The sequence below is a fragment of the Rhamphochromis sp. 'chilingali' genome (genome assembly GCF_963969265.1).
Source record: "Rhamphochromis sp. 'chilingali' genome assembly, chromosome: 12".
Classification (NCBI taxonomy): domain Eukaryota; kingdom Metazoa; phylum Chordata; class Actinopteri; order Cichliformes; family Cichlidae; genus Rhamphochromis; species Rhamphochromis sp. 'chilingali'.
The window spans coordinates 12,654,706-12,680,836 of record NC_137939.1 but is presented as its reverse complement, the minus strand read 5'-3'; the positions used below and the strand labels follow the sequence as shown (position 1 = coordinate 12,680,836).

At 39.7% G+C, this 26,131-nt stretch overlaps 1 protein-coding gene across 3 annotated transcripts; it reads left to right on the top strand.

Moving 5' to 3' along the window:
• Positions 1-768: 768 nt before the first annotated feature.
• Positions 769-24,338, top strand: itchb (itchy E3 ubiquitin protein ligase b). 3 transcript variants are annotated; one of them, XM_080899985.1, is made up of 24 exons: positions 769-909; positions 3,797-3,888; positions 4,799-4,940; positions 6,994-7,118; positions 8,866-9,000; positions 9,323-9,368; positions 9,480-9,661; positions 10,369-10,615; positions 11,417-11,512; positions 11,714-11,888; positions 12,993-13,062; positions 13,729-13,813; positions 13,946-14,074; positions 14,814-14,886; positions 15,336-15,407; positions 15,585-15,673; positions 15,804-15,963; positions 17,595-17,728; positions 19,895-20,035; positions 20,219-20,339; positions 20,417-20,521; positions 20,626-20,722; positions 20,972-21,044; positions 21,404-24,338. In XM_080899985.1, the coding sequence occupies exons 2-24, from the start codon at positions 3,819-3,821 to the stop codon at positions 21,501-21,503; spliced, it is 2,667 nt and encodes an 888-aa protein (XP_080756111.1). In that variant the 5' UTR covers positions 769-909; positions 3,797-3,818; the 3' UTR covers positions 21,504-24,338. The 3 variants fall into 3 exon arrangements, with proteins under 3 accessions (XP_080756111.1, XP_080756113.1, XP_080756112.1); XM_080899986.1 differs by lacking the exon at positions 4,799-4,940 and having other exon boundaries at positions 808-909; XM_080899987.1 differs by lacking the exons at positions 19,895-20,035; positions 20,219-20,339; positions 20,417-20,521; ... (1 more) ...; positions 20,972-21,044; positions 21,404-24,338 and adding an exon at positions 18,577-19,840.
• The last annotated feature ends 1,793 nt before the right edge of the window (positions 24,339-26,131 follow it).

Sequence of the window (26,131 nt, the reverse complement as noted above, 5' to 3'; positions counted from 1 at the left end):
GTGTATAGTACAATACATCCTATTTTACATTTATGTTCTATTTATTAGATTGTAATATCTATGAATTATAACACACGCAGTATGTAGTATATTAACCTATTGCAATATTAAATTTAGTAAGCTTTAGTAAACACTCTTCTCTTTGTCCCTACAGCTCTTTGTCCTCACCGAGGAGGTGACAACGATTACACAGTCAGCTATACAGCACAACACTTCCATCTGCCGTTTGTTGTTGGACCACCATCTGTAAATAGGAAACAGCCTCCATAAGAAATATTTCTAACCAAATTAGAAATATGACTACATTTAAAGTCAAATACAAAATATGTTGGTTATCAAGTAGTCTTTTGATATTTTTAATGGCATGTTAAATTTTACATTGTCAAGAGCTACATAGGACAGATTAAGATTGAACAGGAATTTCTTTTTGCACACAAGAGATTTGTGGATATTTTATTCTAACTGTATTTACCTAAGCCTATTTTCACTAAACACATCATAAACACATTTATGTATCAAGTTTGCCACAGAAGATGATGGATATCCTTCATATCAAGTATATATAAAAATATATTCGTTATTTTAAAAAATGCTGCACAAGGCATTAAAAACATTGCGTTAACGTAAGGTTTATGAGTAGACTGCAAGTACCTTAAATGCATCATTATGTTTACTGACCGTCTATTGGTTCGTAGCACTACAACTCTTGTCCAATCACGGCACAAAGAGGGAGTAGCGTGCGCGCTCCACCTTGTTTCGATCACGTGATACGAGCTTACGAAGATGGTGGAAGTTTCTTCTTCCTTGAAGTGAAACCCCCAACAGAAACCCAAACATCCTGGTGAGCGAAGGCTGGGTGGACACTTTAGATACAGCGCGTTAGTTTTACAGCTCCTCGCTCGGACTCCGGTAAGTAATGGGAGCCAATAACTGGAGTTCTCATCGGTGATATTAGCTTTTTCCACAGCCGTTGTACTTTGGGATTTCCAGCCAGCCATGATGATGACACAAGCTAGCAGGCTAGTAATTAGCCTGGGCTGGGATGGCACCAGGCTGTCAATTCTGGTGGCCAGCTGACATTCAACACGTACTCAGCAACTCTAGTTAAAAAGCCACAGCGGCGAACATAACTAAAAGTGGTCAACTTCATGGCTTTTGACTTTGGCAACCAGGACATACTGTACTTCTTTCTCCGGCTAACCGAATTAGCGTTAGCTTGTTATCAATTCCTAGTTGGATTAAATTATGTAATCTTACGAACGTTTCTTAGCTTAGCATCCAAGACACGGAATGTGGAGGTACATTGAGTAGTTTCTTCTCAGCTATGTGCTGTCATTTGCGAAGGAAGGTGCGCCACACTCAATCTGATATTTTAGTAGTTCGATTAAATCTTTACGCTTAGACGTCATGGAGTCATTTCTCAGTACGCTATTGAGGAATGTTGAAGTGATTTGGTAGGAATTTATATTATTATAAATGGGTTTGTGTCAGTGAAGCAGTGAAAAGAAGTGTTATTAAAGGTATACGGAAGCTTGTTGACTCTTCGGGAAACTGACTGCACCTGTCAAACGTCACTGCTCCCAAGTGCCCTCCATTAGCAAGCTGTCCTGACCGCATAGTTTTCTCTTTTGACATAATTGCTTTGTAAACATAATGCAAGAATGACGTTTACGTTATTTTGTGCCCTCAGTCGCAATTGTTCTCAACAGTCTCCGATTTTTACTTATAATGACGGTTTTTGAGTATTGTTTGCTTGAATCGTAATATTAGAAAACCCATTTGTCCCTTTTATCTGACAAAGATTTCGTGTTCGTCATTGCGACGGTATGTTGTTTTGATGTGCTGCATTGTTTTGCCCTCTTAGTCATGATGTAAACAGCGTGTCCATGTGATTTAACAAGGTGTTAGCAACCTTGACAATAGAAGTTCAGCATATAGTAATGAAAAGCTCCTCTTATGCGGTTTTGGTCATACTGTTCAAAATAGTTGGTTCACCTGCAACACCACAGCACTAACAGGCAATAGTTGAATCAGTCTGAGTTCAGATTAGTTTCAAGAAACCCCAGATGCACTTTGTGAAATAGTGGGAGATGTTGCTTAGCTGAAAACACAAAAATCCAGTTTAGTATCCAGGAAATACACTCATCCATGATACACATTCAGCCTACTTGCAAGGATGCAAAGTCAGCAATTATAATGAATTATTGACTGAGACCCGTAGCCAACGTGAAAGTTTACCCGGGAGCTCCTCACTGTCTCCTGCTCTGCTGTGTGCGTAGACTGTTGGATGAGCTAGAGCTGAGGACCCTGCATTATTCAGTGCCACACTGAAGTAACCACAATCAAGAAAAGATCACAGGGCCTGCTTCAGAGCTTTCGGAGTTCATATACTGTTGACATGCTTATAAGCAAACAGTATAACTGGCCCTGGCAACCTTATCCTCAGAACCAATTATTGCTGTTGTCGGTGTATTTTTGGCATGAGCTTTATGTAATTGCTCTCATGTATTATATAAATGAAATTGTGATCTTAAAGTGAAGACTGGTGACAAAGATCACAAGTTTTTTTGTAAGACCCATAAGATTTTCTTTTACAGCCACCTTACAGGTTTCACAGCCTGCAGCCCTGGCCTTTGCCTCCTTTTGTGGTCTTTTATTACCTTCCATGATGACGCAGCATTTAGGAGATTTTTACTGTTGCTTGAACTGATATTCTTTTTATTTTGAGTTTACCGTCAGTCTGTTCCCTTGTTGCGGACGTTTAACAGGTCATTATACTGTTTAGTGTTGTTAAGGATGGGATCCTGAAAGGAAATACAATTTTTTTTTTTTTTTTTTTTTTTTTTTTAATGTAGACTTTCTACTATTCAAAATGACTCTCCAGGTGATGAGATTATTTAGGTAGAAGTCTTTGTACAAAGGAAAAAATATGTATGCATGTTGCTGATGTCCTAAGTAGGGTGTCCGTTGAGCTAAGCTAAGCTAACTTGTTTGCACAGATTTGGCGAGAATAGTGATTTGGCGTATTTTCTTGTTTATCTTAGACTTTGAAGATAATTGGGTAAAGGCTGCTTGCTTCAAGCCAAACCCAGTGAAAGCATTTGCACAGGAATATAGGAAGAAATATGCATTAGAGGTAATTTGGAGCCCACAGTTATGATACTTTTGTGTCAGCTATGGAAGATGTACGAGCTTGATGTGCTTTATGCATCTTGCAAGGTTCTTATAGTGACTGACTGTTATAGCTTTGACTGCTGAACTGCAGCTGATTAAATTGACTAATTGATTAATTCAGTTTTAGTTGCAACAAATGTAGTCTCAGTGCACTTTACAGACAGGTGTTGGAGCGAGTTTTCCATTAATCAAATAGTTAGTGGTTTGTTTCCCAGCTTTGCCACCAAATGTCTGTGACTGTGTATGAATGAAAGTCATTGTGTACTATTTTAATCTCAGATGTTGTACATTTTAAGAGTATTTCAGTAAGAAATATAGTTGCAGTATAACTCCTGTAGTTAATGAAAATTTGCTCAAAGCTCTGATATTTTTCTATTTTACTGTACAGTGTAGATTTGCAGAGATAATTTGTGAAATATAAATATTTTTAATGTAGTGTTTCATATTTTTTTAACCTATTAATAGTCAGAAATCAGTTCAGCTCACAATGTAAGCTAAATATATTTGAGCTAAATGATCTCACCAGTATGGTGCACATCTGCAACTTACAGATGAGATCATTTAGTCATATCTGTATGAGTTCTGCATGATTGTCACCAACCTAATGATGTGTTGTCTACAGGCCTTTATACCAGCCCTATGTCATGGCCAGTGGAGCCACCAAGTCGGGCACTTCCAATGGATACCCTATTAGGGCACAGCTACAAATCGTTGGTGAGTCTTCGGTCTTCATCAAGAAGTGAAGACCGACACACAGAGGTTAAAATAAAAGTCAGGTTGACTTATTTTATTTCTGAGCATTCAGATAGCTGCTTAAGTTTTTCAGATGTTCTCATTAGTAAAAATCTGTGCTTCTTGCTATTACTGCATATTTTTTACTACCAGTTAAAAAAACAAAATTTGTATGTTTGCTCATTCACAAAGAAAGGAACAGTCTCTAATTGTTATGGTAATAATAGAGTGAGAGAATACCAACCACAAAATCCAGAACAAACTGATTTGCATGTCATAGAGTGAAATAAGAATTTCATCCCCTACAACCACACCACAATTCTGGCTCCCACTAATTACAATCAGTCATTCAATTATATTTATTATATTCCTGATCTCAACTCATATTGTGTATGAAGCGCACCTCTCCACAGAATCAATTTCTTCCATTCCAACATAGCCGTCACCACAGGCAAGACCAAAGAGCTGCCCAAGACGTCAGCTGGGTCGTAGACATGCACATGGGTCCGTGGATCAGTCTTCCATCATGACAATGTCTCAAAACATACTGTCAAGCAGCACATTAAGGTCACATAGTGTTCTAACCAGTCTCCAGACCTGAATCCTGTAGAAAAATCTGTGAAGGGAAAGAAACCTCAAGCTGCCAAGCGGCAGCCTAGAAACCTAAAGGGTTTAGAGTTTTAGCGTTTGGGACTTTGTTTCTCTTCATTAAAATGACTGTCCATTTCTTTGTAAGTAAACTTGTAAATTCAGCAGGGGATCAAATAATTGTTCCCCCACTGCCTTCATACTAGTATTTTGTTCCTAAATTAAAGTTGTAAACAATTTATTTGTTTTGTTTTGGACTCCAACATCTGACTGCTCATTTACTATATGTATTCTTCCTGTTTAGTGCTATCAGCAAAACTGAAAGAAAACAAGAAAAACTGGTTTGGTCCCAGTCCCTATGTGGAAGTGACAGTCGACGGCCAGTCCAAGAAAACAGAGAAATGTACCAACACTCACAGCCCCAAATGGAAGCAGCCGCTCACTGTGTGAGTCAGTCTTGCCAGGATTACTAGACTCTTATATTAATTCATATCATAGATACTCCTATGCCATACTTCTATTTTATTACCCATAAAAGGTATTTAACTCGAGCCAAACCTGTCTAAATAAAACCTGTATTTAAATTGCAAATGTTTGAATTTATGAGAAAGGATACAGAATGAATTCTAATGTTTAAATGTGCCCATAAAACATCTAATAGCCCACTTACTCAGATGCCATAGACTGTTTATTGTCATAAATGTTACTACTTATATTTTCAGGAAACCAAACCAACTGTGTATTTACCAAATCCTCAATTTTGTTCATCTGGATGTAGCGTTTTCAGAGGGAGAAACGAAACAACTAGAGAGCAGAGTAGAGTAATTGCATCATTCACAGTTTAAAAAGATAGATCTGTATTTATCTTATGTTGCGACAGACCCTTTTCAGTCCTCTTCTTGCAAACAGGAGGTTTGAACAGTAGGTTAATACAGCTGTGAGATGACCATATTAAGGATATCCCCTGTTTTTGACATCATACAACATCTAAAACCCTAATTTTTAACTCACCAGAACTACTTGTACAAATGCTGACCTCATTATTTGAAACTTTGCCCATGTTTGTATAAATATCCATATGAAAATCGGCAAAAGCATAAAGGGCACCCTTTAAAGATTCTCTAAGCATCTCTATGGAGTGAGAAATATTCAACTATGTTGAAGGAAAACAAAAGTTTTGGCACTAATAAAATGATAGTAGTTTATATTTGTAGCTTATAAAATATGCATATCAAAAAGAGAGCATATAGTAAATAATGCCTGTGCTCCTCGGTGAGAAGAGCATCTTTCCATTGTTCAAACATTTTTACAGCCCATTTAATGGCTATAATCCCTAGAGACTGCAAAAACAGTGTGGTAATTTGGGTTTTGGCTCAAAGGAAGAAGTGTACCATGCACGATTACTGCTGACTGCACTATGCGGTAAGACAAATCATCATTTCCCCAGCAAACTGTCAGTTTCTCTCATGAGAATATAAAAATAGAATTTCACTGAAACTGTGCAATTGTTTTTCGTGCATACGCTCTTGGGCTCGGTTTTCATAGAGTTTCCAGTTTAAAGAGAAGTTTAAAGACCTGTGTGTTTGGAATTGGCTTCCATTAGCAGTTACAGTCCCACACAGTTGGGTGAGTGTCCTGTGCATTTACAGGACTCCTGTTTCCAAGAATGCACTTCACATTTAGTGCACTCACACCACTTCACTTCCTGCAGTAAAAATATTCACACATTTAGCACCCCCTTAATTTTAGCCTATCTAATGTCTCCTTCTATGCAAAGTGGCCTTCTTATTATAGAACCCTCCTACAGTTTCTTTTAGACCAACGGGGGAAGCGTTATTATATAACAAGTGTTTACTATGGGGTGTAACCGGACCCAGTCCACATATCCACTGTCTCTTTTCCTGGTGACTGTTAAACAACTGTCGTAGTGACGGTCATGGACACTCACTGTCCCTGAATAGCTTTTGAACTTTATTGTCTGTGGTTCGCTTTCAGGACAACACAAAGATTTTTGCTGCTCATACAGACAAAGTGGTGTTCACTGTTTAGCTTGGTAAAACAGTTGTCAAATAGATTGCAGTGCTGGGAATTCCTGAGAGTAATTGGTTGTTATTTCCTATATTTGTAATTATTGATGCTTGTAGAACTTATCATTGGGAATTGTACTTAACACAAATGTTAGATTGGAGCTGTAAAAGGTTTTAAGACTCACACAAAATGGTATTCACTTGACATTGGCTAGCTAAGGACTTGTGATTGAGAAGTGGAATAAGAACTGCTTACAGATTTATTCATTTAGACAATGGAAAGTCTATAAAAACACTATCAGCACATATTAATCTGTCAACCTGGTTGTTGAAATGGTGTACACGGCCATGAAGAACTTTCCTATGTTAGCTTTTCAATCGAAAAAAGCATGTTTGTTTTTTTTCTTTCTCTTTTTAGTTTGTTTTTTAAACTTTCAAAAGTAACTGTTTCTAAATATATTGGTTTTCACAGGATCGTAACTCCATTCAGCAAACTAGTGTTTCGTGTGTGGAGCCACCAGACCCTGAAGTCAGATCTGTTGCTAGGGATGGCCACGCTGGATCTTAGTGAAACACTCAAATCTAATGACATGAAAAGTGAGTATATATGACACAAAGGGAAAAAAAGGTTCCTACATACAAGCGGTGCGTTCTGCCTTAAAGGTAGAGTAAGGAGTCTAGTCATTTGGGTGGGGTCAGAGTAGAGCTCCTGTACTTCCACACTACAAGGAGCCAGCTGAGGTGGTTCAGGCATCTGACTAAGATGCCTCCTAGGTGAGCTGTGTGGGGACATGTCCAATTGAAAGGAAACAGCTGGGAGATTATGCTTCTTGGCTCTCTGAGGAATACCTCAACTTACCCCTAGAAGAGCTGCAGGATGAAACATGTTAGCTTGGTAAAAACAGTGTCTTGTCACTCTGAGCCTTGCCTCAGAGTTGACATATATGATTATAAAGATATATAATTTAGTAAAATTTTTGCGAAGGGATCAAATATAGAGAATAAATTTTGCAAGCATCTGATGACAAAAAAAAGGGAAACCCTCAACCCTTTAAATGACGTTTATCACATACAGCCGTTTGCCAGTGATGAAGCAAGATGTACTCAAAAGTACCACAGAAAATGTAAATTAAGTCCCTGTTTTACAAATTCTTGTGCCTTGACAAAGAAGTTTGATACACAAGTCAGACAGCTGTGATAGGCTCCAGCACATAATAATATGCAGCGGAAAATCAATGAATTGACTGATCCAGCAAATAAGATCCTGGATACAAGCCGTAGAAATGCGCTTTGGCTAACCCAAGTAACACAACAGTTGCACATAGAACAAAGGAGATTGCTAAATATAAGAAATTATATGTGTAGACAATTAGACAGTAATGGTTAACTAGTAATTTTCTACTGCAAAAGTAAACTGCTGCAAGTATAAACCACATCACTTCCTGCCCACCAAAGTTTTGTCAGATAATTTCCTGCTGTCTGTGTGAGTTGATGCAGGTTTACATGGTTTCACTGCAGCACACGTACATACAGAAAGAATTTCAGAGCGCTTACAGATGTGGTTTATCTGACTTACACCCAGTAAAACAATCAGTAGAGTATTCCATTTATAATCTTTGTCATCTGCTTGTATGCTGGAAGATTTTTGGTCTGTTTATCTTTTTGTTTTTCCCTCATAAAGACCAGTTCACTGTGCGGTCATTTTTTTTATTTTTTTATATGCATGGACCCTGTCCAGCAGAGCAGAGCTAATGACAGGGAGCTCTGGGAGCAAATCAAATGTCAAGAGCTGACTTTGATATCAGAGCAGGGAAACACATGCTGATTGCCATAACTTTGTAATTTAAATATTCAAGATTTCATGTTTGAAATCATTTGTCATGTTTGTTTTTTGTGTTTTGGTGTTGTTTTCCACCTCAAAAATGAACCTTTTCATTATTGTACTAGGTACAATATTTAGCCATAACAGAAGCAGGAAAACAGTCTTTTAAGTAATCTTTCTCATTTAATTAAAAAATGTATTATAATATATAATTACATCTCCTGGCGGTGAGCAGGGTAAACTGCTTCTGTCACTGTGCTATCAATAAATGGTTATAACAGTACTTTTATATTTCTTTTTGTTAGTATCCAGTATGTGATCTCAGGAGGCTTACGGGGGGCAAAAAGTACTTCTTTTTCTACTATGAATGTTGTGTAAATTACTACTGTGTATTGTTGGTTAGAATTTTTTTAAGGGACATTATACCACTGACTGAAGTAAAGTTTGGTGGCATCATTAATGGCAAGGTTTGTATTTCAGATGCCATAGTAGCACTGACCATCGTGTGTTTCTTGTATGTAGTTTCTGAGGTGGTGCAGACCTTACAACTGTGTGCAGACAGGGACGAGTCAGACGTGGTGGGGGACCTGTCTGTCTGCCTTGACGGCATGACTGTTGATCCTGATATGTTCGCAAAAGCAGAAGCCGACCATCACAGTGAGTCACGGAAGAGCACAAAGAGGAACTTACATTGGAAGCATGTGAAGTTTTTCATTTTATGTTGTCATTTTTTTGTTTTATTTTACAGGACCTTTTGTTTTTTTGTTTTTGTTTTGTTTTTTACAACTTTTTTTTTTTTTTTTTAAAGTGAAAAAGGGGACTGAAGATATTTTGACATTTTTTTTTTTTTTTCAGAAGTTCAACTTTTCATCCATATCAGCAGTACTAATAGCAGAGTTCTTAATTATTTGACTGGTTATGTTACATTCTAACAGAATCTCTCATTTTGACTCTTTTCTCTTGCATGCTTTTATTTCAGGTACATCAAATGGGGAGTCGCAGCCAAATGGTGATCATTCCATAAGGTACAGTACATCTTCCTGTCTTTAGGCAAGTTCTACCAGTGTCACATTTCTGGTTTCTTCTTCTTTTTTTTTCTGCTTTGTTTATCAGTATCCACCCACCCTCCTCCACAGGCACAGTCGAGACAGCTCTCCGGCTGTGGACAGCATAGAGCACAAGTCCTCTCCTAGTGGCCGTAGATCAGTAAACAGCACAGGGTCTCCATCGGTATCTTCAACAGGGCTGAGGCCTGTTCGACCACCTAGGCCATCTAGACCTCCGCCTCCAACCCCACGCAGACCCAACTCTTCACCAGGTAAGAGATTTAATGAGTGAAAACTGCTCTAATCTGTCAAGACACTGAAACTATGAACTAAAGGAAAACAAAGAAGAAGAGACACTCTTTTTCTATACCCACTCTCTACCATCATTCCAGTGTCAAATATTTAACCCAGAGGTAGATCTGGAATTGAGCCAAAGCACAACTTGCTCTTGATATGTTTGTACAACCGGTTTCCTTAAATATGAGCTTTCTTCATGCACAACAACACAGAGATGCACAATAAGATCATTTCTAGCTAAATCCTCTCGCACATGCGCCTTAATGATCTCTTATAATCATATTAATTCCACAGTTTTGTTCTTGCACTCCAAAATGGGGCCGATTCACACAATTCATGATTGGCAGCTCAAAATGAACTTTATTTAACTTACAGTGTTCCTTGTTTCAACTATGCAGTTCATTCGCTGTCTGAAACGAGGCATTTTAAGTTAAGTTTCTTCTAATTGGCTGGCCCTCACCAGTACAAAAAGATTTGAACAAAAATGCTCATAGTTAGATCCATGTCCCTAAGGTGAATATTTTAAGGAAATGGTGACATCACACAGTAGTGACATTCAAGAGCAGACAAAACTGTCTTAAAATTTGTTTAGAGCAGTGTGAAGCCTGTTGAAGCCTGTTGAAGCCTTGTTCATATGCTCTGGCCGTGTTTAAAGTGAGGATCCACCATTTTCTTTCTTCAGCATCTTCCAGCAATGACTCTGCTGCAGCAGACTGCAGCGACGGCCAGTCAGGTTCTGATACCCCAGTGCGAGCGCCGGCCTCGGGTCCCTCATCAGCCCCAGACTCAAGTCCATCATGGGGCTCTGACAGGAACTCCACAGTGGCCTCCGGTTCTGGAGCTGCAGCAACCAGGCAGCCGACCAGCACCATCACCCCTGCTGTCACTCCCAGAGTCCCCGCAGTCAGCACAGGACCCTTGCCTCCTGGGTTGGTGCTCATTTTCTAATTCTTGCAGAAGAACTGAGAGAGGTTTTCTGTACAGTCATAAGTCATGAATGTGAAAGAATGGAAATGATTATCTAATCTCCAAAGCCATGCTAAGCAATAATAGTGCCCAAGCCAAACTACTAATTGCTAAAGCGGCTGACTGCGCTGTAGTATAAATAGACCAAGAAAAGGAAGCTTCATCCAGAGAAAAAATGCTTAACTACTGAGGAAAAAATAAAGAAAAGGGGCTGTTGCTTAGCCGTAAATTAATGTTTTCTAAAACAGAACAGAAATACCTGAACAAGGCAAGGTCAGATGAGCATTTATATTCCATTCATCAATCTAATGACACGTTAGATGACGGAGCATGCTGAATATTGTAACGATAAAAAAATCAAACGAATATGCAAACATGAGTGATAAATGTGAGAGCAGTTTTTAGCATAGCAGAATCTTCTTACTGAAAAGACAAGGTGACATGCTACTTGTTTGTCTGTTGAGAGCAGATATGCCTAAACAGTGAATGACTTTATCTCACATTTTATATATTAAACATGGTTGTGACAATCGTGGTCTTTTTTTGGTCTGGCTTCATCCAGCCTGTAATTCTGTAAACATCCCTTTCTGAGCTCTGTGCTCCTATGACATCATTGTGACCTTCACTGGCTGTTAGCTGTTTTTCTACTAGGATGACTCATGTAGAAAATGCTAGAAATTATAAATCTGTACCTAATCTGCTAGAGTGGTGTCTTGCACCATTAAGAAAAGTGGCCTGAACTTTATCATTGTTCCTTTTTCTAGATGGGAGCAGAGAGTGGATCAGAACGGCAGGCTTTATTATGTTGATCACGTGGAGAAGAAAACAACGTGGGAACGGCCTGAACCACTGCCCCATGGGTAAACAAAAAAAACCCTCTATCACTTAGATTTTTCTTAGAAAGTCATCTCTAGTGTTATTGGACTGTTATAATAGTAGATACTGGTTATATTATTGTTGTTCACTTCGTCCAGTGATATATTTGTCATGTCCTTTAGCCTGGAAAAAGTGTATGGTTTTTCTGTCATTAAAGCATTTATTCCCCCCCTTTACACCTTCAGCTGGGAGCGTCGTGTTGACCAAATGGGGCGGGTCTACTTTGTTGATCACATGACACGTACCACCACATGGCAACGCCCCACTGTGGAGTCAGTGCGCAATTATGAACAATGGCAGCACCAGCGAAGCCAGCTGCAGGGCGCCATGCAGCAATTCAACCAGAGATTTATATTTGGGGTGAGACATCCTCTTTATCATGTGATGCATTGTGTTGACTTGGATGGTAATAAGCTGGAATATAGTGACTATAGGTGTGTCTCATCTGTGAATTTACAGTCTTGTAATACAAATACTAAATGCAAAGAAAAGCGCCTGGACTTCTTTAAGTTGCTTGAAGACGTTTCACCTCTCATCCGAGAAGCTTCTTCAGTTCTAAGGTCAAACTGTGAGGAGTTCCAGATTTAAACCTAGTGGGAGTATCCCGCCAAAGAGGGACAAAAGGACCCCCTGATGATCCTCTAATCGCCTGAGCCAAGGTGTGAAAATGGGTGTGGGTCCCAATCAGCCAGGGTTTCGGGTGAGCTCATTGTGAAACCTGGCCCCACCTTATCATGCGAATTCCTGGCCCAGGATCTACATCCTGGGCCATCTGACCTCAGGAATTTGACCTTAGAACTGAAGAAGCTTCTCGGATGAGAGGTGAAACGTCTTCAAGCAACTTAAAGAAGTCCAGGCGCTTTTCTTTGCAAGCTCCTTTGACTACAATGACCTGGATTACTGAGAACCTTCACAGACACAAATACTAAATGATTAGGAAATCGGATTTTGATTGAAGATCGATTGAAGGATGCAAGTTGAGAAAAAAAGCTAGATATCTTTCTTTTCTTGAAGCATTTTATACAAAATATATACATAAGTACTGTGCTGGATATAGCTTATAGTTTACTTTATGTTGCCATATTTCTGTGACATTGCTATTAATGGAAAAAGGTGGCTCACTGCTTTTGAGATGTTACTTTGGCCCTGTAGTTACAGGCCTCTTGCTCTAATATAGAATAGAATAGCCCTTTATTGTCATTGTACATGTACAACGAAATTGTGGGTGCTCCACGCCACCTGTGTCAGAATAAAATACAAATAGTAGACAGCAGGAATAAGCGGGGTGTGGGGGGAAAACACAAAAAGATGCACAGTAGTTGGGATCGCTGTGCCACTGCATATGTCCTTACACGCCACTATCTTAAAAACATGCCAAGCTTGTTAAACACAAAGCTTGGCATATCTGTTATGTCATACATACAAGTGAAGACGCTTCATTAACGATCATCTTCTGCTGTGTAGGCCCAAGACCAGGCCACAGCCACTCAAAATAAGGAGTATGATCCTCTTGGGCCTCTACCACAGGGATGGGGTAAGGTCATAATGACTTTCTAATTTAAATACAAAAGTTTCTGTCACTGTTAACTACAATTGTTGCTAAGAGACATCCACACAGGAAGCCATTTGCTTGTTGTGCAATGCTTTGTTGCTGATAGTGTTTTACCAGCGGACATTCAAGGTTCCAGTTGCTGAGATGAACTCTCACATATGTCAATCAGTGTCCTACACTCTCATTGGAAGTGGCTTAAATCGCATATTGTTCTCATATTTTCTGTCACATTTGGATTTTTCATTGTTTTAGCATTTGAACATCAGTTTTCAACATTTATTGTGACTGCCTTCTGGAACCTGTTGGATTATATTCGATGTCTACATTGGGGACTTTTTTTCTAGCAGTAGCCTGGTAGCTGCTGAGCTGCCAGCCCTGATATAAAGTGTTATATCATGATAGCCACAGCAGGATTTATTTTTATTATTTAATATAACCCCTTTAAATTAAGCTATCTTTATATTTGATTAAGGTAGAGATGTTTGTAGCATGAAAAAGACACTCGTCCCTAATTTCTCAATAATAATAAAGTTAAATAATTCAAAGGTAGCTATGCTTAATTGTGGCTTTTGCATTAATCTATTATAATGTAAAGTAAAGATGGAGTTAGGGTAGGGCAATATAATGTCTCACTTTGTGTGCTTGCAGAGAAGAGAACAGACTCCAATGGCAGAGTTTATTTTGTGCATCACCCTACACGGTCAACACAGTGGGAGGATCCAAGAACACAGGGGTTAGTGTGTGTTTGCATATTCCACTGTTTTTGTTATCAGATAAACATAAAACTTGTATATCTGTAGTGTGTTTTTTTTCATAACCTTTACTGAGAACATTAAACAGGAAAAGGTCTAATGTTGTTTTTCAGTTTGCTGAATGAGAAGCCCCTTCCTGAAGGCTGGGAGATGCGCTTCACTGTAGACGGTATTCCTTATTTTGTCGACCACACCAGGAGAACCACCACCTACATCGACCCCCGCACTGGAAAATCCTCACTGTATGTTATTCCAATGCATTCTTTTCCATTCTCCCAAAATTTTAAGGCTTCAGAAAGATATAGAAGACACAGTCACATTGGCTAACTAAAAGACGTACATTCTTTTCAAAAATAGTTTTATTGCTAATTACTGCCATAATGATACTTTGTAACAGAAGCAACAAACACGTTTATATCTCAAACCATCTTGTGTTCTTCTAAACATAATCATCATTCTTTTAAAAGACATTCTGAGTATTTTGGAAACAAGGTTTAATTTCACAGTTGATCTAGCATCTCACAAGGTAGCTTTGATATACCTGATAGTTATGTTTCAGCTGATTTTCAGTCATATGTGTCACTGTCCTAAGAATCCCTCTCTAATTTTAGAAGTCGTGATGCATTAGCCTGATATGACTAATGGGTCACCTAGTCTCCTACAGCATTCTCAGTCCTGATAGTTACTGAGTTGAGGCTTGGGTCTGGTTTTTTCACTCAGGTGGAAAAACCAGTTTGGGTGGAAGGTGATGAGAATGTGGTTATGTAAACTAAGATGAACAGTGGCGAAATTCACATGTTTATAACCTTCTCATGTACGTTTTTGTAAGTGGATCGCTTTTTTTAAAATATATTTTGCAAGGACATTTATGTGGGCGTTCATGGGAGTGGAAGCGAGTGTGAGATCGAAATATCTGAAAGTAATATTTAAGGTATTAACGGATTAAATGAAACTCTGGTTTTTCCTTCTTTTTTGTCACAGTGAAAATGGACCCCAGATCACCTATGTTCGAGACTTCAAAGCCAAAGTACAGTACTTCAGATTCTGGTGCCAGGTGGGTGTCGCTACAGGAAAGGAGAGTTGTTGTCTTTAGAATAAAAATCTGCAGATTCCTGGCATTACACCATATCCACTGACACTATGTGGAAAATGGAGTATTTCATATCTTTCTAATGGATCTCTCAAATTGCATGATGAAACAAAGTAGAGATGAATTCCGTTTAGTCAGTCATAAATTTATTCACGGTGACTGATGACCTTAGGTTCATTTCAACTCAATTTGTTGTTATCAAGTCTGAACTCCCACAGTCTTCGATGGATAACAAAAAATCCCAAGTCATCATAAACAGGGGAGTGCACTGTTTTTGCTTTATTTAGTGTGCATGTGTAATATTTGTGTGCGTACCATGTTAAATTAAAAAAAAAACGTAATCCTTCCTTTAAGGCGAACCAGTGAGTCTTCACTGCAAAATTAACTGTTGCTGGCATTTTTCTTTTCTCCAGCAACTGGCGATGCCTCAACACGTCAAGATCAACGTATCCAGAAAAACCCTGTTTGAGGACTCCTTCCAGCAGGTACAGCAACCACCTTGAGCCACACTGTTCATTGTATTTATTAATGCATAATAATGACAAAAGTGCAGGGCATAAAGTAAGCAGACTGTAAAATTCCTAATTATGATACTGGGGTATTTTGTTTTAGAATAATAGTGATTTCACAGGTGGTATATCAGTCTGTTGTCTTTGTTGTAGATAATGAGCTTAAATGCTCAAGATCTGCGAAGGAGGCTGTGGATCATCTTCCCTGGAGAAGAAGGGCTTGACTATGGCGGTGTTTCCAGGTTAGTTATGAGAAGTCTCAGAATTCATAGCATAGAACTATTATTGGGCTGCTGCTGTCATTTTTATTTATGTATTTGCTGGATTTCTCATCCCACACTCACTTCTGCCTTGTCTTCTCCTCACTCACAGGGAGTGGTTCTTCCTGCTGTCCCATGAGGTTTTGAACCCGATGTATTGCCTGTTTGAATATGCTGGTAAAGATAACTACTGTCTTCAGATCAACCCAGCCTCCTACATCAACCCTGACCACCTCAAGTATTTCAAGTTCATAGGACGCTTTATTGCCATGGTTAGTCACTTTCTCATATGCTGGTTTTAAAGCTGTAATGGCAAGTAAGATATTGTAAGAGTCACTGTAGCATTATTTATAACAGTAAGGTGTTTCTCTTTGGCTCTCAGCGAAGGCGGTCGCACTTTTCTCCTCTCCCTTATCTTCCCTGCTTAGTTCTTATGTCCTTGTCTAGTCTCGTGTTTTTTTGTATTACTTTTCCCTGGAACACTCTCTCACAGTCTGTTTCTAAAACCTAAAGAGAATTATGGATTTGATCAACTGGTCTCTGAATGCTATTGACACCCTTTTCTCAACGAGAAGTCTGGGCTCGGGAGAGCCCGAGTGCCCTGGAGGGACTTTCCCTGCCGGATACACAATGGACGGGTGGCAGACATGGAGGATCGTGTGCCTGGCAGGACTGTCGATCGAGGACGCTGAAGATATCTACCTATTCGGAACCATGATAACAGGGTTCTTGCTGATCGGAGCTGGCTTGGCCCTGGCTTATCGGAGAATTAAGAAAGCGGAACTGGCTGTTCAAACCCCCCCAAGGCTGCCCGCTGGGATTGAAACGATGGGACGAGGTGCGGCTTCTCAGGTAGGGCTCACTGAATGCAGCATGGTTAAGAGCTTGGAGGCGCTAACGGCTGCAGTGAAGGCTCAGAATAACACCTCTGAGCGTATATTGGATTACATCAGGGAAGAATCCACTCGGAACAACACCTCTGGGCGGAAGCTGGATTACATCGCGGATCAGTTGGCTGCGGTCATGAGGTCTCAGAATCTGCTCTGTGAGCAAAAAACTGAAAAGACCACAGAATTGAAGGTAAATAACATCATGGAGAAACTCGCAGCTATCCAACGGGAGATTGAGAGACCAGTGTCGGTGTCGGAGTGTTGAAACAGCTTGAAATTCTCATGAGTTGTTTGTAAAAGAAAAATCACCATTATAATAATGCGGCTACCCCTTCGGCGCCAGCTGTGGGCTCAAGGCCGGAACCGAACAAAAACTCCCTGATAACGACTGTTGAGTCTGTTCCTTCCCATTCCATGCAAGGCCACCTGGGTTGGCTGGTAGACTGTTTTCTTAGCCTGGCAGGGCAAAGGACACTGTCTCAGCTGAACTATGGACACGCACACACATACACTTACACTGATAAGCACACACTCATCCCCCTCCATTTCCAAACGCCTTCGATGCTTGTTTCCTGCGGGGGAACACGTCAGGTCTGTGTGACGCGCTGGGATGGTAGCGCTGTGCAGGGCGGCTGCTGTGTTCGCTTCGGATTACTCCTCACCCTCACCCAATCCTGTGGCTTGTCATGTCCTTCACAATGTTGTGCTGTGGACATTTTTGTGCTTTTTGTGCAGAGGAGTTTTTTTGTTTCCTGTTCTCATGCTGTCCTACCATGGAAGCACAGCATGAGTAGAGGTCTCTTTTTCCTCTTGTACTTTCCCATTGTAATGTACATTTCAGTGTTTTTCAGTAACACTACCGATCTCAGACTTGTATCCCCATGTAATGTCTGTGTTGTGTGTGTATGGTCGGGGGGGGGGGGGTCCCATTTCACTGCAGGGCAACCTGCATGTGGCGAATAAAGCTTTGATTGATTGTGTGTAATAATGATGAACATGCATTTCCCCCTCAGGCTCTTTTCCATGGCAAGTTCATCGATACTGGTTTCTCACTGCCATTTTACAAGCGCATCCTCAACAAGCCGCTGACCCTCCACGACCTGGAGTCCATTGATCCAGAGTTCTACAACTCCCTCATGTGGATCAAGTGAGTTCACAAAACTGCTGTGTGTGTAAAGCGGTTTGAGAGACGATGCATTCTTAATTATTCTCATTCTAAATGAACTTGTTGACATTTCTTATTACAAAGTTACTAATACATTAGATTGTTTATGTCTTTGTATTGGTGTGTATCACCCTATACATCTCAGGTTTTATTTATGACGAGAAGAGTAACAGTGTGCTTAATGTGCTGCTCGTGTTTATTTGTGTGGAGAAATGACACATCACTGCACTTTGTTACACTAACTCATTAATGAAAGAAGAACTGTCCCCCAAACGGCAGGGGCTGTAATAAAACTTTGATGTTTTATGATTTTTTTTTTTTTTTTTATTACAACATGCTGACGTCAGCCTGCTGACAACGAGCTGATACCTGACCTTTGACCTGTGACCTTGAAGCACATACAGTCTAAAATGGTTTATTTTCTATCTTTTTCACCCACATGATTGGGGCAGAATTGGCTGGAATCTTTTGCTTTTATAAGCTGTAAAAACGTGAGATTTTTAAGATGTATTCATGCAGCGTGTGATTTCTTTTGCGAAACATTATGGGTCCATCTTGACGTTGTAGGGTCTCATATTGGGGGGGAGTAACCATATGTCCTTTCATATTGCACTGGTCAACTTGGGCGCTAAAAATGAAGGTCAACCCAGTTGCTCACATCCCCAGAGACCCTGTTATTGGGAAGTTTGAAGAAAAGAAATTGTGGGTAAAATAAAGCTTTTACTGCTTTTCACATTTTGTGGGGCCTTGACTTTGATCCGATAATTTTTTATTTTATTTATTTATTTATCCATCCATCCATCCATTCACTTCCGCTTATCCTTTTTCAGGGTCGCGGGGGGCGCTGGAGCCAATCCCAGCTGTCATAGGGCGAGAGGCGGGGTACACCCTGGACAGGTCGCCAGTCTGTCGCAGGGCCAACACACAGGGACAGACAACCATTCGCACTCACTTTCATTCGCACATTCACACCTAGTGACAATTTGGGTTATCCAATTAACCTATCCCCACTAAGTGCATGTCTTTGGACGGTGGGAGGAAGCCGGAGTACCCGGAGGGAACCCACGCAAACACGGGGAGAACATGCAAACTCCACACAGAAAGACCCCGGCCTGATGTTGGAATTGAACTCAGGACCACCTTGCTGTGCGGCAACAGTGCTAACCACCGTGCCTTTATTTATTTATTTATTTATTTATTTATTTATTTATTTATTTATTACCAAAAATTAAATAGACTCAAGCTGTCATGGGTTTTTTACCATCACATAATATCTTGAAAACTGTGGATGCTACACTGCTGACAAACAAAACAAATTAAGCCGATTACATATTTCCTGTCTTTGTGGGGACAGCCAATTGAAATGATGCCTCAAAACCCCCTCAAGATGAGTACTGAGCTCAGTCATTTGGGATTGCAAAGTCTAGTCCTATTAAGTAATCTAACCTACAAAGAACTGGAGAAAAAAATCAGTGAAGTCTTATCTAAAAAGCTTGAGAAGAAAAGTGGCTAGACTTGAGTGTTTTTTGAGTACGTTTCACATCTCATCCGAGAAGCTTATTCAGTTCTGGAAGTTTTATATTAACTGGCTACAGATGACATAAATATTTTTATGCCATCATTAATTGTCAACAGAACCCCAGCACAATGATCAAAACCTCCATTAACATCCTGCGGTTAGCCAAACATCTCATGTGATTTTTAGTCCTTTTTAGTCACATGAATAACTGTGACTAGTAACTCAAAACTGAATTTACATTTTTACAAAATAATTGATTCCATGTTCTTCAGTCACTTTTAATTACCTTCTAATGCTAATCTAATCTAATTCAAGCTTAACATTTCCTGGGGAAACCATGAAGAAAATGTTCTTAAAATTGGGCCTTGAGTAGCTCTAAATCCCCTTAGGCAACATTTTAGCTGGATGAGCGGAGGAAGAAATGTCGTCAGCAGCATTAATAGGTCACTGAAACGTGTTAGTCTTTAACCCTTGGTCAGGTTTTCAAATCATTCTTGGCTGCAGCAAATTTCCTGTGGTGTTAGACTCTCAGAGCTTTAAGTGTAGAATGTGTCATGATAACGGAATAACATGACACGGATGAAAACTTGTTGTAACAGTAATGCTGCAGGGACCTTGTTGCTCTTTAGGGATAACAACATTGAGGAGTGCGGGCTGGAGATGTTCTTCTCTGTTGACAAGGAGATCCTGGGGGAGATCTCCACCCATGAGCTGAAGCCAGGAGGAGGTGACATCCAAGTCACAGAAGAGAACAAGGAGGAGTACATCAGGTGGATTTCAGGGTTTTCCATTTAGTTGTTAATTCAGATCATTGTCTATTATTATTATTATTATTATTATTATTATTATTATTATTATTATTATGTCAATTCAATATAAGGCTCATATGACATGTTTATTAAGATAAGAGTTTTTTTTAGGTTTTAAGGTTGGGCTTGTGTTTGCCTGTGCAGGCTGGTGGCAGAGTGGCGCCTGTCCAGAGGAGTAGAAGAGCAGACACAGGCTTTCTTTGAAGGCTTCAATGAGGTCCTCCCTCAGCAGTACCTGCAGTACTTTGATGCAAAAGAGTTGGAGGTATGCTTAAAGACAAATACTCAAGAATGGAGTGGGCGGTATACTTTTTGTCTTAATGAAAATGTATTCCATCCCAGGTCATGCTGTGTGGTATGCAGGAGATTGACCTGGTAGACTGGCAAAGAAACACCATCTACAGACACTATGCTCGCAGCAGTAAACAGATCGTCTGGTTCTGGCAGGTCAGTGTGAAGCCGAAGGAGTGACTCATTAAACTGAAGTTTATAATAATATGATAATATGGTCTTTAATCTTTCTTGTTTTTTGTTTGTTTTTTCTCCTGCAGCTGGTGAAGGAGATGGACAATGAGAAGAGGATGAGACTGCTGCAGTTCGTCACTGGTACCTGTCGCCTGCCAGTCGGAGGCTTCAATGACCTCATGGGTAAATATTGCAGGGATGACCATTTGAAGTGCCAAATGATTCTACATGCAGCATGACGCCAAAGGATAACCTACAAAGTTTTGTTGGTGGTTTATTTCAGTTGTATGTTTGTTCTCATTGTTAAGATTTAAGCCATTTGTAGCCTTTAGTGTGTTAGGTAGGAAACTGTCAAATTATTGCAATTTGTTTTGAAAGTTCACCTTTTCTGTAAGGATCAAACTTAACAGTGAGTTGTGCTTCACCTCGTAGGAAGCAACGGTGCTCAAAAGTTCTGCATTGAGAAGGTGGGAAAAGAAAACTGGCTTCCCAGAAGTCACACATGGTGAGTTCATACAGAGGACTAAAGAAACTACTGGGTGCGGATGGATGATAATGGGCATACACCTCACACCCCACCTCATGTAAAAGAACAGAACTGTTTTGAGTTGCAGAAGTGTTATGGACAGTGTTGAAATAACTATGGAGACAGTACAGTTTTCCAATTGGGCCTGGATATTATGAATGCAGATTTACAACCTACTTCAGAGTTGTTTCAACTGTCCTTAAACTTCTTTAGTTTTCATCCAAGCACACAGCTCCACACTGACATAGACTCACTTCAGAATCAAGCTAGGTTTGTTGTGGTAGCACCAGAATCAGCTTTTCAAGCTAAAATACATTTTTTTAATGTTCATTTTCCAGCTTCAACAGACTGGATTTGCCACCCTACAAGAGCTACGAGCAGCTGAAAGAGAAGCTGATGTTTGCCATTGAGGAAACGGAAGGCTTTGGACAGGAGTAAAGAAAACCAGGAGGAGCTGGGTGCAGGAGTCTGGAGGAATGAAAAAACCCCACCAGTGTTCAAATCAGGGAGCCTCTTTAGAATAGGCAGGAGTTTTTGGGAGTTTGTGCTCATGCATGCACTCACATGTGTAGTACTTCTATGGGAGCATATGCTAGACTGTTGTCTGCATGTTGTTGGGTTTTGGGCACGGGCCCTGCACACTGCAGTCTCAGCAGGCCTCTGCACGCCCGACAGCTTGGAGAAATTTTTGTATCGTTTCAAACCAAAACACGGACGCTGCTCCCATCTCTCAGAATGTGCACCGCTCTATGCCCGGTGAACTCGTCCTCTGTGACATCTGTTTAACAAGACTACAGGTCTTTTGTTTTGTGCTTTCGACTCATATGATCATGTCAGGTAAGAAGGAGGGGTTAAACTGAAAACATCTTGACCTGACGGAGCACAAGAAGTTCCAGGAGTAAAACCTTTAAAGAGATTGAGAGGGTCTGCTTTTTCTTCTAAAACTGACGTGAGAGTCACCAAAAATCATTTTTAAATTCTGTTGTTTTAGAATCGAACTCACACTTTGATCTGCATGTTAATTATAACAAGACCCTTTTTTTTTTCTCAAAAGTAGTGCTTCAAACTTTTACTAACAGACAATCCTGGTGCTTCAGAGAGATTTGGCCACATGCCTATTTTGCGTTCCTGCTTCTTTAGTATTTGATCTGGGAATCGATTCGATGATTGTGAAAAGTGTTGTAACCTCCATTGTCTTTAGTGGTGGGAAGAGTGGAAGAGAACTTAGAGGCCCTAGTTTTATAGGGCCAGAGTTTGCACGCTGTGATGTGTGATGGGGGACACTGTGGATTAGAGTATCCTGGGGGAGTCTTTTAAGTTATTCATCTTAGTATCAGCTTTAAAATGTTTTCCAGCTTTCTCCTTTTATTTCATGGGATAGTCTTGATTAAAAATTAAATAAATTAACATCCTGAGGAAATCCTTTTTAGTAATTAATGAATCGAGATTTGTTTTGATGCTATTTAAAGTTAAAAGTTTGAAAACAAGACACCAAAATCAAGTCAAACCAAATCAACTTTTAAATGATAATGGATATTTCGAATGCTCACTTAACAGCTTGAAAATAAGCAGTTTGTAGCTTTTTGTACACGTGTAGCATTTGAATTGGATCGAGCGCTTTGCCTTAGTTGAACTTTTACAAACCCTACAGCGAGAGACAAAATGAAAGAGACAAAGCGTTTTGGAATTGAAAAAGGTTGAATTCTGTCTTCCCTTTTCCACTTAGAGGAACATTTTACCTCTAAATGCTTTTAGCAGAGAAAGCAGTTTGTAATTCTATAGTTTGTGGATTTGGGTAATTCTAAGAAAAACAGAATTTTAAAGCTGTGCGAGGCATTGTACTGCTTCAAGGAAAAAAAATAAAAGTCATGAATTCCTGGGAAGAAAAAGTCTGAGATTAAAGTGGTAAATTTATAAGAGGGGGAGGGGTGAGCCCGGACTTCAAATTCAGACCCGAGACGACACCACCTGCTGGTTCGTGCCTGCAGTGTATCACAGCTGACAATTATGGTCACAAAATGACCTTCTCATTATAAAGATCTGCACTTTGAAGATACTCGCCCATGATTCAGGCCTGTTCAAATGAAAATAACATACAGACCGAGATGCTGTGATAGTTGTTATCACAGACCAGCACTCTGTAATGTGACCACTTCTTACCAAAACTTTTTTTTCTCCTAAAATAACCACTTTAATCTCAGACGGGATCTTGATTTTTATTTTTATTTTTTTTTAAATCCTGCATTTTTAATGTCATGATTTTAAGCTTTTTGTTTTGTTTTTTGGTTTTTTTTTCTTTGAAAATGATAAGTCTTCCATAGCTTCGTATTCTTAAATTTTTTTACCTTACCTAGAATGCATTACGAAAGTGAAAAGGTGTGTTTGTGTGTGAGAGAGATTCTTGCTTCACCTTCTAGGTTATGTATCATGGAACAGCTGACTTGGGCAGATTGTTGTATTAAAATGTGAATGCACAAAGAAACCTCCTGATGCTTTGCCAAGGTGGTATCCAGAGTTTTGTGTGTGTGTGTGTGTGTGTGTGTGTGTGCGCGCGCGCTGAGGTTGGTGTAGTTTGGCATCAATCATATGAAATTTAGAGCAGCAGGTAGTGTGGGTTCTCATTTTTAGAGCGCTCCTTTGAATGATTCAGGTTACACACTTGAAAGACTGTTGGGGTCACTGATGGGGGCATTGGATTCAGGCGGTGTTAGTCTAATAAAGCACGGCACTTTCTTTCCCAACACCCCCAGCTTGTGCGAGTTCCATTCTGCTTTGTCTGTACCCCTGGACTCACCGTTTCCACGTGCATGGTGAGATCATCTGTCATTAGCCTTCAGGTAGCCTTATTTCCACCCTCGGGCTTCAGGCATGCTTTGTTAGCAGCTTGAAGCCGGCAGAGATGATCCACCGCAGGTTGCTTTATGCTAAAGTGAATACTCTGGACTGCACCAGATTGAGCTTGGGGGGGGGTGTCACGTGGCCTGTTTTTAAATAGTCAAGTGTGACCTCGGCTAGGACAACAACTACTGAGACAATGCTAGCATAAAAACTGATGAATGTATCAAGATGGAAAGTTGGTCTAGTTGCCTATTTACAGCTTTGCCTCAGATTGTTTTCCCTGATGCAGGATGACGTTTTGATCTTGTTCTGGGTCGATCGCATATTAAAATCTTGGGAACATAGTTGAATAGATATGTAAATATTAACTGCTTCTTTTTTTCTTTTTTGGGTTTTTTTTTTTTTTTTTTGGGTTTTAATTTTTTTTGTCTAGAAGCCTCCATATCCAAATAAACCACTGTCACTCCCCTGTACATGAAGTTGTAAATGGTGTCAATAACAAAGTTTCTTTTTTAAAAGAGAGGTTTTAAAAAGAGGTTTATGTTAACACTATTTTCTTTTCCCTGTTTAATTTCTGATGTATATGAACGATGTGTAATATAGATAATGCCACCTTAATAAATTAACTCAGAAATGTGTGTGTGCCTTTACTGGGATGCAGTTGTTAAAAAAGACATTTTGTATCATCTTGTTTATCACTTTGATTTACTTAGTCTTGCTTGCCCTGGCAGGTTTAAGGACACAGTTGTGGTTTGGTTCCTTATCCTCTCTGCTATGATAAACATTTTCTCCTTACATGTGGTGTTTCACTACCCACATTATCAGGGTATTTACTATGCCAGATGCATCCTGGTTGCTTTTCCCAATAAGCAAGCTTGCATGCTTTCTTGGGACTCTGATCTAAAATGCAACTGCAGTTATGCAACTGCAGTTACCCAACAGCAAGAGGGTCAAAGTCTAAGTCAGCGCGAGCCGTCTGTTATAAACTGCTAAATCTACCCAGGCATATGCAAATTGTAAAGGCCGATGCGTGACCCACCTGTTACTGGGAGACAAATGAGATCAATAAACTTTGGTCAGAGTAATGGGTTAAATCACAAACTAACTACCTTTATTTACCGATTTTAATTGACCTTTTTATATTAATACATTTCAATAAACATGTAACTACATATGTTTAATTTCAAGCTGAGTTTCTTCCACACTTTGGGAATCACTGGTCTAAAGCATAATGTAGTCTGGATGAAAGAATATACAGAAGTAGTTAAATAAGTGAAATTTGGTGTTGGAAACATTTTTGGGTGATTCACCATTATGAATGGCAATGAATCACTCTAAAACTAACAGTAAAGGCTGATTTTAAAGGAAGATTTACCATCTACTGCGAGTTGAGCTGAAGTTAAAAGCAATGTTAAAAACTGGTCATTCTGTATAGTTTAGTTTGTGGTTTTTTTTAATCAGTCATAGATTACTGGTGTAAATACAGCTAGTTTATAAATTATTTTATTAATTATAGGAATTTGTTAAACCTGTATGAAAAAGTAATCACCCCCTATTGTTAAATCATGAATTAAATGTAATTAACCCCATTTTTTTATCAGAAGTTTGAAATAAATTTCATTATCTAGACCAGGGGTGTCAAACTCAAATTCACAGTGGGCCAAAATTCAAAACTGGAACAAGGTCGCGGGCTAACATTAATATTTATTGGAAAAAAATCTTCCTCCAGATTTAAGAATGAATCTCTTCTTATGGACTCAAACAAGTTTTGCTGAAAAACTGAATATGGAACAAGCAAAGCTTAATACTAAACAATATATATATTAGCTGTATAATACCAGTAGGCCAGCTCTAATAATAATTTAGTATGGCTTCGCGGGCCAAATGTAATTAGGCTGCGGGCCAAATTTGGCCCGCGGGCCAGAGTTTGACACCTATGATCTAGACCAAGAGGTAAGTGAAGCAGGTAAAAGAAAGGCATTTCTAAGGCTTTGGGACTCTAGTGAGCCACGATAAGACCCATTACCCAAACAGAAAACCTGGAAGTGTGGTGACCCATCCCAGCAGTGGCCAGCCTACCAAAATACTCTTGAGTGCATTGATGAGGAGTTCCCCAGAAGTTCCCCTTTCCCCCAGAGCTGCTTTGAAATGCTTCTCAGACTCGCTGAGTGACCCAACCAAAGCCAAAACTGAAACCATTATAACGTCAGCAGCTTTGGTGGCACCTG